We start from the raw sequence: 13,537 nt of genomic DNA on the forward strand, positions 1-13,537 counted from the left end.
TATGTGTGGCCCAAGACAATTCTTCCAAAGTGGTCCATGGAAGCCAAAAGATACCTCTACCCTAGATTATTGAGCCAATAATCTTCATTATGACTAAAAACTCAGGTTATATTTCAGTTTTTACATATTTATTTAGTGCTTATAAAGTATACTGGATATATGTTCGCCTCAGTTCCTGCTTTGTTTCTCCACAAATTACATCAGAAACAATATTCTAACAGAGGTAACATAGAGGTTTAGAAGAACTGTCAGTCATGTATGAAAGACCCAGAGGCAGTTCTAGAACTGTGTAGTCTGATTAGCATTACCTTAGCCCCCCACTTTTTTTTTGCCCCACATACTGATGTTCTTTATCTTTTTCTAGGATTCAGACATCTCAGAAAATGATATATAAAAGTTGTGTAAATCCTTTCTGTGAAGATATGAAGCCTATTCATTGGCCCTAAGGTCAGAATTCATGATTGAATCCTCCTGGGGCCTGCCTCCATTATGTTTCTTATACTCTCCACTCTTTTATTCCAGAGACTACTCCATGGTCCTGTCCTGTTCTCAGCTGTTCTGTTCTCAGGTATTCTAGGATTCCTTGTTCCTGAGTTCATCCAGAAACTCAGGCTCCTTTGCATCTTGTACCTTTCAAAATCTTCAATAACCTAATACTTGTGGGGCCTACTCTTCCCCTCATCGTAGCCCTATCTTACAAGTCTCTGAACTAAGGTCCTTGTTTTCAAAGCATGAATTGGGAAGGTGCATGTCTAACACTACTCTCAATCTTGGCTCCATATAAAAATCACAAAGGGAGTTAAAAAAGAGAAAACAAAACACAAATTATAAGTCCCAGAGATGGTAATTTAATTGATTGAAGGGATGGCCTGAGCAATGGGATTTCTAAAAGCTCCTTGCATGATTCTAATTAGTCAAGGTTGAGAACCACTGGTCTAATACCTTAAATGGGGAAAAACCAATCGAGAACTGCACATAATCAAAACTGCAGCTGTCAGGAAGAATAGCTAATACTGGGCTTAATCCCTAGGTGATGGGATGATCTGTGCAGCAAAATCACCATGGCATACATTTACCTATACAACAAACCTGCACATGTGCACATGTACCCATAAACTTAAAATAAAAGTTGGAAAAAAACTGCATGTGACTATGGGATTTATGCTATAAAGAAAAATAGAAAATGTCCAATTTACCTATTTTTAAATTATGACAGGACAAAATATTTTTACAAACCTAACATTTGTTATGAACTTATTCTTTGATGGGTATTATATATACTACTTCAGTTAATTATTATCCTGTGGAGTCACATTATTTTCATTTTATATCAGAGGATCTGTGGTGCAATTTGGCAGGTGACTATAAGTGTATCTCCAAATCTATGTTTATCCCTCTATACAACACTGCCTCTCAATTTGCAAATATGAATTGAGAAAAAATTATGTCCTCATTACCATATAAAGCACTAGGAAGGATACTGCAGAATAAAGTGTTCTCCTTTGTCTCAAGGATACTAATTCCCTTGAGGGGCTATAATTGATGCAATTTTCAATGAATAGTAAAGGCTATGAGAAATCAGAGAAAGGGGAGAACACCAAGAACTAGAGCAGTAAGGGAAGTTGTGATGGATCTTTGGGGACAGAAAGGATCTGAATTTGTAAGAAAGCAGGTAAGGGCATTCCAAGGGATGAAAATAATATCAGGTATGGCAGAGACAGAAATGAGCACAATGTGTTGAATCCAAATAATCTGTTTAATAAACACTGAATATCTATGTGGCACCAAGCATCAGGTTAGATGCCAGATGAATACAAGATGAATAAAACAGTCAAGTTGCTCACAAATCTAGTGTGAGAAAGACACATGAACAAAAAATTTCAGTCTCACTTGGTAAAAGTAAAAGACAAACGCAAAGAAGCAGAGGCACTCAGTATAATATGGGGGTCTGAAAAAGGCTATTGTAAGAGATGATGTCTTAGCTAAACTTGGAGAGATGATAAATAGTTAACTTGAAAAGAATTGAGAAGAGCGTTTTAGGTACAAAAAATCATGAAAACAGTGCTTACAGGAACTTCTTAAAATTTGGGATTGTTGTAGAGTAAAACATAAGGGGAAGAGATGGGAAACGGCAAAATGGATCAGATCAAAGAGAGACTTATATGTTATGCTAAGGATCCTAGACTTTGTATTCTGTGTTTTGGGAAACCTCGAAGTGGTTTAAGTAGTAAGTGACATGGTTGGTTAATTGTGTGTTTTAGATGAGTCTTTTCTGTGACTGCAATACAAAAGATTAATTTAAGAAGAGTAAGCCTAGAAGTAAGGAGATCAGGCAAGACATAATGAGGACACAGACTAGATGGGTCTCAGTAGGGGTAGAGACAAGCAGGGAGATTGGTATAACATTCAACTTTAAAACTGGCAAAAGTTAGTAACGGGTTGAATGTGAGGGATAGGGGAGAGGAGAGAATCTAGAGAAGTTTAAAATAATTCCCAGAAATCTAATGTGGTAAGTGGGTGGGTGGTGATCCCATAAACTGAAATTGGGACTTCAGATATATGTGTTGTTTTAATGGATAGGAGAGTAGGCAGTGGCGAATAGTCTAAGTTTGAACACAGAGTCTAAGATATCTACCAAACTTTCATGTAAAGGTGTCCAACAGGCAGTTACATTCAGGAGTATGAAAGGCAGAAGATAGGTCAGAGAGATTTTGGAGATGTCAGAACATGGATGGGGGTGGGTAGTCAAAATAATCAGAGTGGATGAAATCTCCTGAAGATAATGTATGGGTGGGCAAAGGAATAGCAACATACTGATAAAACCCTGGAGAATGCTATTCTTTGAAGAAAGATGGTAGAGAAGGATGAACCTATGAAAAGTCCACCAAAGCAAAGGACAGCGAATTATAAGAATCAACAGGAGAGAGTAATGTCAAAGGAGCTAAATAAAGATGTCTATTGGATTTACAAATTTAGAAGTCACTTTGGCATTGTGAGTAGTAGTCACAGTGAAGTGGTAGACTAGTGGTGTGAAGGTTGAGGGAATGAGTGCCAACAAATGGCAGTGAGTTGAGCAAATAATAAGTGAAGACAGTAAGAGTGGATTACATTTTAAAAATATCTTGGCTAAGGAGGGAAGGGGAGAATGTAGTAGTTAAATGAGAATTCAGGGTTACAGGAGTATTTGGTTAAACCAAGATACTTGGTAGTAATCCACATCTGATGGTCAAATTTTTTTTGATAAAATAACAAAGGAGCTTGTCTGAGAAGTGTGAGGAGGAGTGTAGAGCAGGGGAAGAGAGTCTTGAAGAATGATGTAGGTTTAAAACTGTTGCTAAGGGGAAAGTGAAGAAAAAGGAAACAGATTAAGTGGGACTAAAGGCCCAAAGAGGTTAGGTACCAAGGCTCTGAAAGCTTACCTAATCCCTATACTTTATAATTTTCCATAGCATCATTCAGTAGGCTTGAATGCAGAAGTAGAAAATATAGAGGGTGGAAATGATCCAGGGTTGAAATCCTGCTAATAGAGAGAGAATAACAATGAGGTATAGTAAAGATTTCCAGAAGGTTGTTAACAGCATTATGGTGTGAGGTGATGGTAGTAGAAATGTAATGAAGGACTACAGAAAGGAGAAATAGTTCTAAGATTTGATAAGACTTGCTGATGGATAGAATATAGATAATCAAGTAGTTAAAGATAGTCTCAAAGATTCAAGTGCAGGCTACTAATAAACATTGGAACTACTAGTAAAGATGGAAAATTCAGGAAATTCAAGTTGATTGTAGAGAAGATTATTAATTCTGTTTTAGGTATGTTGAGTTACAGGTGAAGGTGAGACATCTAAGTACAATAATGGGGCCAAAAATTAGTAAGATAAACAAAACAAATACAATAAATAAAAAATACATACATACTTTAGTTCCATATCGTTATGGTAGCCATTCCTGTGCTAACAAGATCTGAGCTGGATGAGGGACATGAAGGAAGCAGTGAGAATGATGAAGAAAAAGAGAAACATTAGATATGGAAGAAACATATATAAACAAAAGCATATGGAGAAGAAGGTAGACAGAAGAAAATGGGTGATGAGTGAAACAGTTAATATGGCATATGTTAAATTATTACCACTTGTTCACTTGTAATGAGGGCTTCTGCTGTTATTGTTCTTTGAAATTCTCATTAGCTAATTTAAATTCTCCAGGTATTTTTAAATGTTCAAATGTTTACTGCTCTCAAAATGAAACTGCTCTCAAATGAAACCCAAGGCAGAGCTGAAAATCTGTTCCTTGAGCTCTAGCTTCAGAAGCTAATGTAAAGTAATTCCAATGACTGGATTAAATTATGCTGATGATCATCCCCTCTCCTTCACCATCAGATGAGATTTCACCAAAATCCTTTTTTCCTCATTCTAATAATGTAAAACATCAGAGTACCAAAACGGCCCTCCCCATTTAGAAGTGACAGGAGTGCACACACTTCTCAAAATTAACTCAGTTCAAATGTACCTAATGCTACAAAATTAGAAGCCACTTCTTTCAGATACCCTCAACCTAGCAACAGGAAAATACCTTAACAAGTGGAAGTTGTCATTTCTCTGAACAAACACTCCTACTTTCAGAAGCCCTACCACTTCTATTTCTACACTTGCCTAAATCAACATTCTTCACAATCCTAGATAAAAACACATATCTCTATGGAACTTTCTGAGATATGTTGAATCACACTAAGTAGGAAACTGGAAGAGTAAAAGAACAGGATAAGAACTCAATAAATAAAAATAATTAATAGTTCTCTGATTCATATATTAAGCTAATCTCCACTGAAGTGGGCCTATTTCTGTGCCAGTTTCTTTTTTTTGTTAAATGAGAAAATGAGAAGCCAATTTATTCAGCTCCCGGGTGAGGTTCTGTGGTCCAGGAAGGGGCCAAAGAAGTCACACCCAGCTGTTAGGTCATGGGGTTTTATGGGGAGGGAAGGAGATTGATCGGCTATTGGGAAAACAACGCAAAGGCAATTTTATTGGCTGTCAGGAAGCAGGAAGTACCTGAAACTAGTTGCCATTGGTAGGTGGGCGGGACTTTGGGTAAGTGGGCCTTGATTGGCTGTTGGAGAAACAAAGCGAAGGCAATCTTATTGGCTATTAAGAAGCAGGAAATGCCTGGAGCTAGTGGTCATGGGTAGGTGGGCCAGTTTCTATCTGCAGCACTGGAAATACAGATGAATTAGATGAAGTCCCTTGCCTCAAAGACCTTACATTCAAATGGGAGACAGACACATGGAGAGATAATTAGAAATACAGGTTAAGGAAGCACAGAAGATTAACCTTGAAGTAAGTGAATGAGTGAGAGCTAGCCAGGAGAAGAGCGTTATGGGAATATTCCAGACAAAGTGGCAGCATGAACAAGGGCACAGAGACAAAAAACAGGGTAATGGTTTCTGGAAACCGCATATGGTTTGCAGGTACTGACCCACATAGATCATGCCAGGAAGTAGCAGGGGATAAGCCTGGAGAAGGCAGGGAGAAACAAGATGACGGAGAGATATGGAGCTTAGATTTTATATTTAGAAGATGAAGGAACAATGAAGGGTTTTAAAGAACGGTAATGACACATGGAAATACTTTAAGTGAAACACTCTAGTGGTTAAATTGGGGGTGGGTTTGGGGAAACAAAACTGGAGGCAGAAAGAGTAGTTAAGAGGTTCTGGCAATTGCTTCTCAAAACTTATTAAGTACAAATCACCACGGATCATGTTAAAATGCAGATTCTGATTCTGTAGGCCTGCAGTGGGGCCTGACAGTCTTTGTTCTAACAAGTTCCCAGGTGATGCCAATGGCGTTGATCCACAACCCACACTCTGAGTAGCAAACCTCTAGGAAAGATCTTGAGGACCTGAAGAGCAGGGCTGGAGAGAAGGTGAGAGTAGTATTCAGGAGGTAAAAGAGTCACAGCTTGGTGCTTCATTAGATATACGAAGTGAAGAAGGTGGTGTTTGGGGGTTCATAGTTACCTGCAGGTTTCTACTTTGAATGACTAGGTGGATTTGAAATGGCTATGAGGCATCCAGGTGAAGCAGTAGCTGCCATTTGGATATGTGAATCTAATGCTTGACAGAAAGGTCATAAGCATACAGATGAGAAATGAAACCAGGGAAATAGAAATCGTGTTTGTAGAGTAAGGTCAAGGATGAAACCACGGGAATACCTACATCTAGGTAATGAATAAAAAAAGAGGCCACAGAGAAAACGAAAAAGAAACAGAAATACAGGAGAAGAACCAGTGCATAAAGAGTTACATATGACAAAGAATAGAGCTTTAAGAAGGAGAGAATAATGAACATTTTCACATGAAGCAGAAAGGTTGGGTAAAGAAAGAACTGAAAAATAATAGTGAGTGGAAGAAAAGAAGTGGGTGGGAGAGAGAATATGAAAGGGGAATAAAATACACTAGTAGTGAGAAGGTGCCTGTGGGGGGAAAAATGAAAAAAAAAATATGGTTAGAAGAGCAAGTGGATCACTCCAGTCAGGATCAGTCTCTTTACTGTGCCTCAATTCTTGCCATTCTTTCTTAGCTCCAAGCCCTTTGGTTCATCCTTTCTTCTTCCCACTTCTATCAATTGAAAATCATCTAAATATATGAATATTTTTCTGGAACATTATGCTTCACTCCCCTAGTTACCAAAAATATGTACACAAAAATGCATGTCTGTCAGCTCTTGCAATGAAGTATTATTAACCTAACTAGTTTACACACTTGCTCCTTTAGGGAACTGTATTCCCAAGAATGACTAGTCTAGCACCAAAGAGACACTTAAACAATACTTAGTAACAAAATGATATAACCACATGATACTAATTTAAAATGCTTTCTTATGTATGTACTTAAGGAACCTTATTTACCTAAAATGACATGAAACCATGAGAATTCCTGTATTTGATTCTAAAATTAATGGGGATCATCTGAACCATTCAGGGTCTCATTTCCTAAAAATGAACAGATCAAGCTACATGGACTTGAAAGTCCTTACTTATCTAAAATTCTATGATTCCATGAATACTACCAACCTCTCACTCAATAAGAGTAAAATGGTATGTAAATAAGCTAGTATGTTTTATAAAATACAAACTTCCTGTGAAAAAGTTTTGTGAAAACTTTACTGTTTACCATTTGCATTTGATTTTTCTGGAAGAGCCTTCTCTCTTATTTTGTTTACAAATGTCTTCCTAGCTTCATTTCTTTTGTGTTTTTTTTTCCCCTAACATAATCTTGTTGGGCCATTACTGGACTATAGAAGGAAGCAGGATATAGCTTGCAAAATTTGTTTGGATTATTCAAACCCAAATCACTGCTGGAAAAGGAAGGCATAGTCTTGTCTTTAATCCCACCTGGAGGAGGCTTGACAGCAAGGGGCTTCAGGAACGTTGACGCTGCAGAAGTAGTAAGAGGCACTCCTGCTGAAATAGTTGTAATAAGAAATGATAAACACATGTTCAGATATTAAAACTGCATTTATTGTAAAGTACTAAAGTTAAGAATTCTCTAAAAACCCACTCTCTGGACTTTTTGTTTTTTTCAACAAACAGCTGCTGGATAAAGGTTCTAAAGTAAAAAATAATTTCCTTCTGTGAGAATGAAAATGTGAATATGAATCTGTCACCAAGTTTGATATGAGAAGGAAGAAATGTTCTGTACTAGGAATTGCCTAGTTATATCCATATAAAAAATCAGTGAAAGCATGATAGCCATCATAAGATGATTCTTTGAAATTAGTGAGGATAAAACATGATACTAACTTCTAAGTTAGTCTTTCTTGAATATGATAGTAAGGCATCCATTCATTCTACATTTGTGATGTCTGCATCAGAATAAAATATATACAGTTGTTTAAGACTATAAAACTATACATGTTCCCACAATTCCAGTATTTCATACCTCTTTTATTTATTCTCCTCTCTGAACTCAAGATGATAAATTTGGGGACTGAAGATAAAGCTTTTACAAAATGTTTTTTCTTGTAGGGCATAGTGATTTGATCTATCTTTTCAATGACAGGCAGAAAAAATGTACACAAATTAGAGACTAAATTTAAAAATAATTCTGGTTTCATTTATTAATAAAATGAAAGTTTTAATAACATATCTCATAGCATTGATTTTTCTGGGTGACATTTATACTATGAGTTCAAAATTAATGATGGTGAATTTTCAATGCCAGGCATGCCTTAGTCCTAAAGTGTTGAAGTTACAAAGAATGTGGTAAATTATTTACTACAGAGGATTGATCATCTTTTTTTGTTCTGGCACATGCACTTAGAAAAATAGAAGTTGGTTTTTCCAGGGTATACTCTGCCATGTCAGGCAACTTTGGGTCAGTTTTCCCATATGCGCTCGTGACCCAACATCATTGGAAGAAGGAAAGACATAATGTTTTATACTTCCCTTTATCTTTAGGGTTTAACATAATATAAGTACTCAGTAACTAATTGATGATGCTGGTACTACTTTATATTCACAGGGATAAAGAAATAGGCTGTCATGATAGAAAGAAATTCAGTAACTTTTTTTTGCCTACAGTTAGTAGGAAACATATCACTACATTCTGGTGAAGACATTGATTTGAACACTCTTATGAGATAATGTTTTGGAAAATACTAAAGCAAAAAAGATGCCAAGGGGAAGAAGCAAAAAGTGAAGATTTTATTATTTGATTAGAAACTGACAGAGCTCAGCTGCTTACTGTTGTTTCTTTATAGCAGTACAGCAAATCACTTGCTATTGTTTGGATTTGGTGAACAGAAAAGGAGAGGTCATAACGTTTCTTAAAAATCAGCTAGCAATTAAAATCTTCATATTAAATGACAAAGACAGAGATAGAGATTAACTGGGCAGAAGAATAATGATCAAGTTATTTCAACTGGGGTGAAAGTCTCCCCAATAAAAAGTGTATGGCAGAGTTAAACAAAACATGATAGGTAGATCCTGCACTGAAGATAAAGAGGTGAACAGAACCTTACCCATCTCTGGTTGAAATCCTGATGGAGATGCCTGATCATGTTTCTCCATTAATTGCTTCAGTTTTTTAGCATGGATGTTTCCCACATAGTGAGACTGAGCAATAAGTGGGGAGCTAAACATTATGTTGCAGAGATCACAAAATCTGTTTTTGTCTACTCCTTCATTCCTATGCACCTGAAACAGGCACAATCTTGTTAGAAAGATTCAATAACTAAAAGTTTAGAATTACAATATCAACATACATTACTCACTTGAAAATTCTCAACATGCATCTTGGTCTTCTTATCAGGCACTTCATTTTGCTCCCCATGCATTTGAAAATAAAAACTAACATTTTGAGCATGTTTTTCACCCTGAAAAAAGATATAATATGACTTTATTTATTCAATAAAAGAGTCATTCAAAATTTATACCTTTCTGAATTTGAGGATGGCACTCATGTGTTAATATATTTAGTCAAACTTGGTACAGACTCACATGCCTTCAAATCTCTAAATGTTGGTTAAAATGAAAATAATACTAAATTTAGAAGCTAATAACTTTCAGATTCTTGCTTTTGAAATGGATTCCTAGTTGCTGCCCAATATCAAATATCTTCTTTTTACTTAGTCACTGATCTTGAACAATGTACCCAGCTGAAATACTATGTTTTTCAGCCTTCCTTTCTGCAAGATGCAGCCATGTGACTAGATTCTGGTCAATAAGCTATAATTTGAAGTGTTATGAGGAACTTCTGGGAAGCCTCCTTAAATGACTGGGCCATAAGCCCTTATTCTACCCTACTTCCTTCCTGCTTCTGAAATTAAGATACAAAGGATGGAGTTCCAACAGTCATCTTTGGACCATGGTAGACATTCAGGAGGAAAACCAGTTCATCAGAGAAGAAAGAAGGAATATGCCTAGGTCCCTGATAATGTTATCAAGCTGTCATGTCAGCCCTGTACTACCTACCTGCAAATTCTTTTTTTAAAATTTAAGTTCTGGGGTACATGTGCAGACTGTGCAGGATTGTTACATAGGTATACACATCCTATGGTGGTTTGCTGCATCAATCCTCCTATATTATGTATTTCTCCTGTTACCCCTCCCCAATCCCCTACCACCTGCTATCCCTCCCCTAGACCTCTACCCCCAACAGACCCCAGTGTGTGATGTCTCCCTCCCTGTGTCCATGTGTTCTCATTGTTCAACACCCACCAATGAGTGAGAACATGCAGTGTTTGATTTTCTGTTCTTGTGTCAGTTTGCTGAGAATGATGGTTTGCAACTTCATCCATGTCCCTGCAAAGGACATGAACTCATCCTTTTTATGGCTGCATAGTATTCCATGGTGTATATGTGCCACATTTTCCTTACCCAGTCTATCTTTGATGGGCATTTGGGTTGGTTCCAAGTCTTTGCTATTGTAAACAGTGTTGCAATGAACACACTGTGTGTGTCTTTACAATAGAATGGTTTATAATCCTTTGGGTATATACCCAGTAATGGGATTGCTGGGTCAAATGGTATTTCTATTTCCAGATCCTTGAGGAATCACTACACTGTCTTCCTCAATGGTTGAAATAATTTACACTCCCATCAACAGTGTAAAAGCATTCCTATTTCTCCATATCCTCTCCAGCATCTGTTGTTTCCAGATTTTTTAATCATCGCCATTCTAACTGGTGTGAGATGGTATCACAATGTGGTTTTGATTTGCATTTCTCTAATGACAGTGATCATGAGCATTTTTTCTTATTTTTTTGGCTGCATAAATGCCTTCTTTTGAAAACTGTCTGTCCATATCCTTTGCCCACTGTTTGATGTGGTTGTTTGTTTTTTTTTTTCTTGTAAATTTGTTGTGGTTCTTTACAGATTCTGGATAATACCCCTTTGTCAGATGGGTAGCTTGCAAAAATTTTTTCCCATTCTCTTGGTCGCTGGTTCACTCTAATGACTGTTTTGTTTGCTGTGCAGAAGCTCTTAAGTTTAATTAGATCCCATTTGTCTATTTTGGCTTTTGTTTCTATTGCTTTTGGCATTTTAGTCATGAAGTCATTGCCTATACCTATGTCCTGAATGGTACTGCCTAGGTTTTCTTCATTGACCTTCTTCATAGAACTGGAAAAAAAATCTTAAACTTCATATGGAACCAAAAAAGAGCTTGCATAGCCAAGACAATCCTAAGTAGAAAGAACAGAGCTGGAGGCAGCATGCTACCTGACTTCAAACTATACTACAAGGCAACAGTAATCAAAACAGCATGGTACTGGTACCAAAACAGACATATAGACCAATGGAATAGAGCAGAGACCTCGGAAGTAATGCCACACATCTACAGCCATCTGATCTTTGACACACCTGACAGAAACAAGCAATGGGGAAAGGATTCCCTGTTTAATAAAAGATGTTGGGAAAACTAGCTAGCCATGTGCAGAAAGCTGAAACTGGACCCCTTCCTTACACCTTGTACAAAAATTAACTCCGGATGGATTAAAGATTTAAACATAAGACTTAAGACCATAAAAGCCCTAGAAAAAAAACCTAGGCAAATTATTTTATGTGAGAAAAGAAATCCTTCTGGGTTTAAGAGACATTAGAAATAATCTGTAACAAATATATAACCGAATATGTAAGAATAGCTAAGATGATGGTGTACGGGGAAGGGAAACTAACATTTCCTGAGCACACAATGTAAGGCAATCACTCTCTCTACAGAATTTTATTTATTTTTTAATTAAATTTAATTTTCCCATAAGTTATTGGGACACAGGTGGCATTTTGTTGCATGAGTAAGTTACTTAGTGGTGATTTGTGAGATTTTGGTGTATCCAGAACCCGTGAAGTATATGCTGCATCATATTTGTAGTCCTTTATCCCTTGCCCCCTTTCACTCTTCCCTCCAGTCCCAAAAATCCACTGTATCATTCTTATGCCTTTGTGTCCTTGTAGCTTAGCTCCCACATATCAGTGAGAGCATATGATGTTTGGTTTTCCATTCCTAAGTTACCTCACTTAGAATAATAGTCTCCAATCTCATCCAGATCACTGCAAATGCTGTTACTTCATTCCTTTTTATGGCTGAGTAGTAGTCCATTATATATATATATATATATATATATATATATATATATATATATATATATATAGTAGTTTCTTTATCCACTCGTTGATTGATGAACATTTGGGTTTGTTCCACGATTTTGCAATTGTGAATTGTGCTGCTATAAACATGTGTGTGCAAGTATCTTTTTTGAATAATGACTTCTTTTCCTCTGGGTAGACAGCCAGTAGTGGGATTGCTGGATGAAATGATAGTTCTACTCTTAGTTCTTTAAGGAATCTCCACATTGTTTTCCACAGTGGCTGTACTAGTTTACATTCCCACCACCAATGTAGAAGTGTTCCCTGTTTACCACATGCACACCAACATCTACTGTTATTTGTTTATTTTTTGTTTATGGCTATTCTTGCAGGAGTAAGGTGGTATTGCATTGTGGTTTTGATTTGCGTTTCCCTGATCATTAGTGATATTGAGCATTTTTACATGTTTGCTGGCCATTTGCACGTCTTCTTTTGAGAACTGTCTATTCATATCCTTAGCCCACTTTTGATGGGATTTTTTTTTCTTACTGATTTGTTTGAGTTCATTGTAGATTCTGGATATTAGCCCTTTGTCAGAAGTATAGATTGTGAAGTTTCTCTCACTGTGGGTTGTCAGTTTACTCTGTTGACTATTCCTTTTGCCATGCAAAAGCTCTTTAGTTCAATTATGTCCCAGCTATTTATGTTTGTTTTATTGCATTTGCTTTTGGGTTCTTGGTCAGGAAATCCTTGCCTAAGCCAATGTCTAGAAGGGTTCTTCCAATTTTACCTTCTAGAATTTTTATAGTTTCAGGCCTTAGGTTTAAGTCTTTAACCCATCTTGACTTGATTTTTGTGTAAGGTGAGAGGTGAGGATTCAGTTTCATTCTCCTACATGTGACTAGCCTATTATTCCAGCACTATTTGTTGAAAAGGGTGTCCTTTCTCTACTTAATGTTTTTGTTTGCTTTGTTGAAGATCACTTGGCTGTATTTGGGTTTATTTCTGTTTCATTGGTGTATGTGCCTTTTTTTATACCAGTATCATGCTGTTTTGGTGACCATGGCCTTATAGTATAGTTTGAAATCAGGTAGTGTGATGCCTCTAGATTTGTTCTTTTTCCTTAGTCTTGCTTTGGCCATGTGGGCTATTTTTTAGTTCCATATGAATTTTAGAATTGTTTTTCCTAAGTTTGTGAAGAATGATGGTGGTATTTTGATGGGGATTGCACTGAATTTCTAGGTTGCTTTTGGCACAGAATTTGTAGACCTCATTTTCACAATATTGTTTGCACCCATCCATGAGCATTGGATGTGTTTCCATTTGTTTGCGTCATCTATGATTTCTTTCAGCAGTGTTTTGTTGTTTTCCTTGTAGAGGTCTTTCAACTCCTTGATTAGTTAGTTATATTCCTATTTTCTTTTCTTCCTTTTTTTTTTTTTTTTTTTTTTTTTTTTTTT

The 13,537-nt window shown here is 36.7% G+C and overlaps 1 protein-coding gene across 3 annotated transcripts in view; it reads right to left on the reverse strand.

The window, feature by feature from the left end:
• The window catches only part of ZMAT1 (zinc finger matrin-type 1), a 49,990-nt gene that overhangs the window by 5,480 nt on the left and 30,973 nt on the right, over positions 1-13,537 (reverse strand). The window contains exons 3-5 of one of the 3 annotated variants that reach the window (XM_017520185.1): positions 9,266-9,367; positions 9,014-9,188; positions 7,386-7,451 (exon numbers count right to left, since the gene is read on the reverse strand). In XM_017520185.1, coding sequence (XP_017375674.1) covers positions 7,386-7,451; positions 9,014-9,188; positions 9,266-9,367 — 343 coding nt within the window. Of the gene's footprint in view, positions 1-6,010; positions 6,320-7,385; positions 7,455-9,013; positions 9,189-9,265; positions 9,368-13,537 lie in introns of those variants that run through there. The other 2 variants (XM_017520184.1, XM_037735440.1) reach the window with 2 other exon arrangements.

The sequence above is a fragment of the Cebus imitator genome, unplaced genomic scaffold, assembly GCF_001604975.1.
Source record: "Cebus imitator isolate Cc_AM_T3 unplaced genomic scaffold, Cebus_imitator-1.0 Scaffold812, whole genome shotgun sequence".
NCBI lineage: Eukaryota > Metazoa > Chordata > Mammalia > Primates > Cebidae > Cebus > Cebus imitator.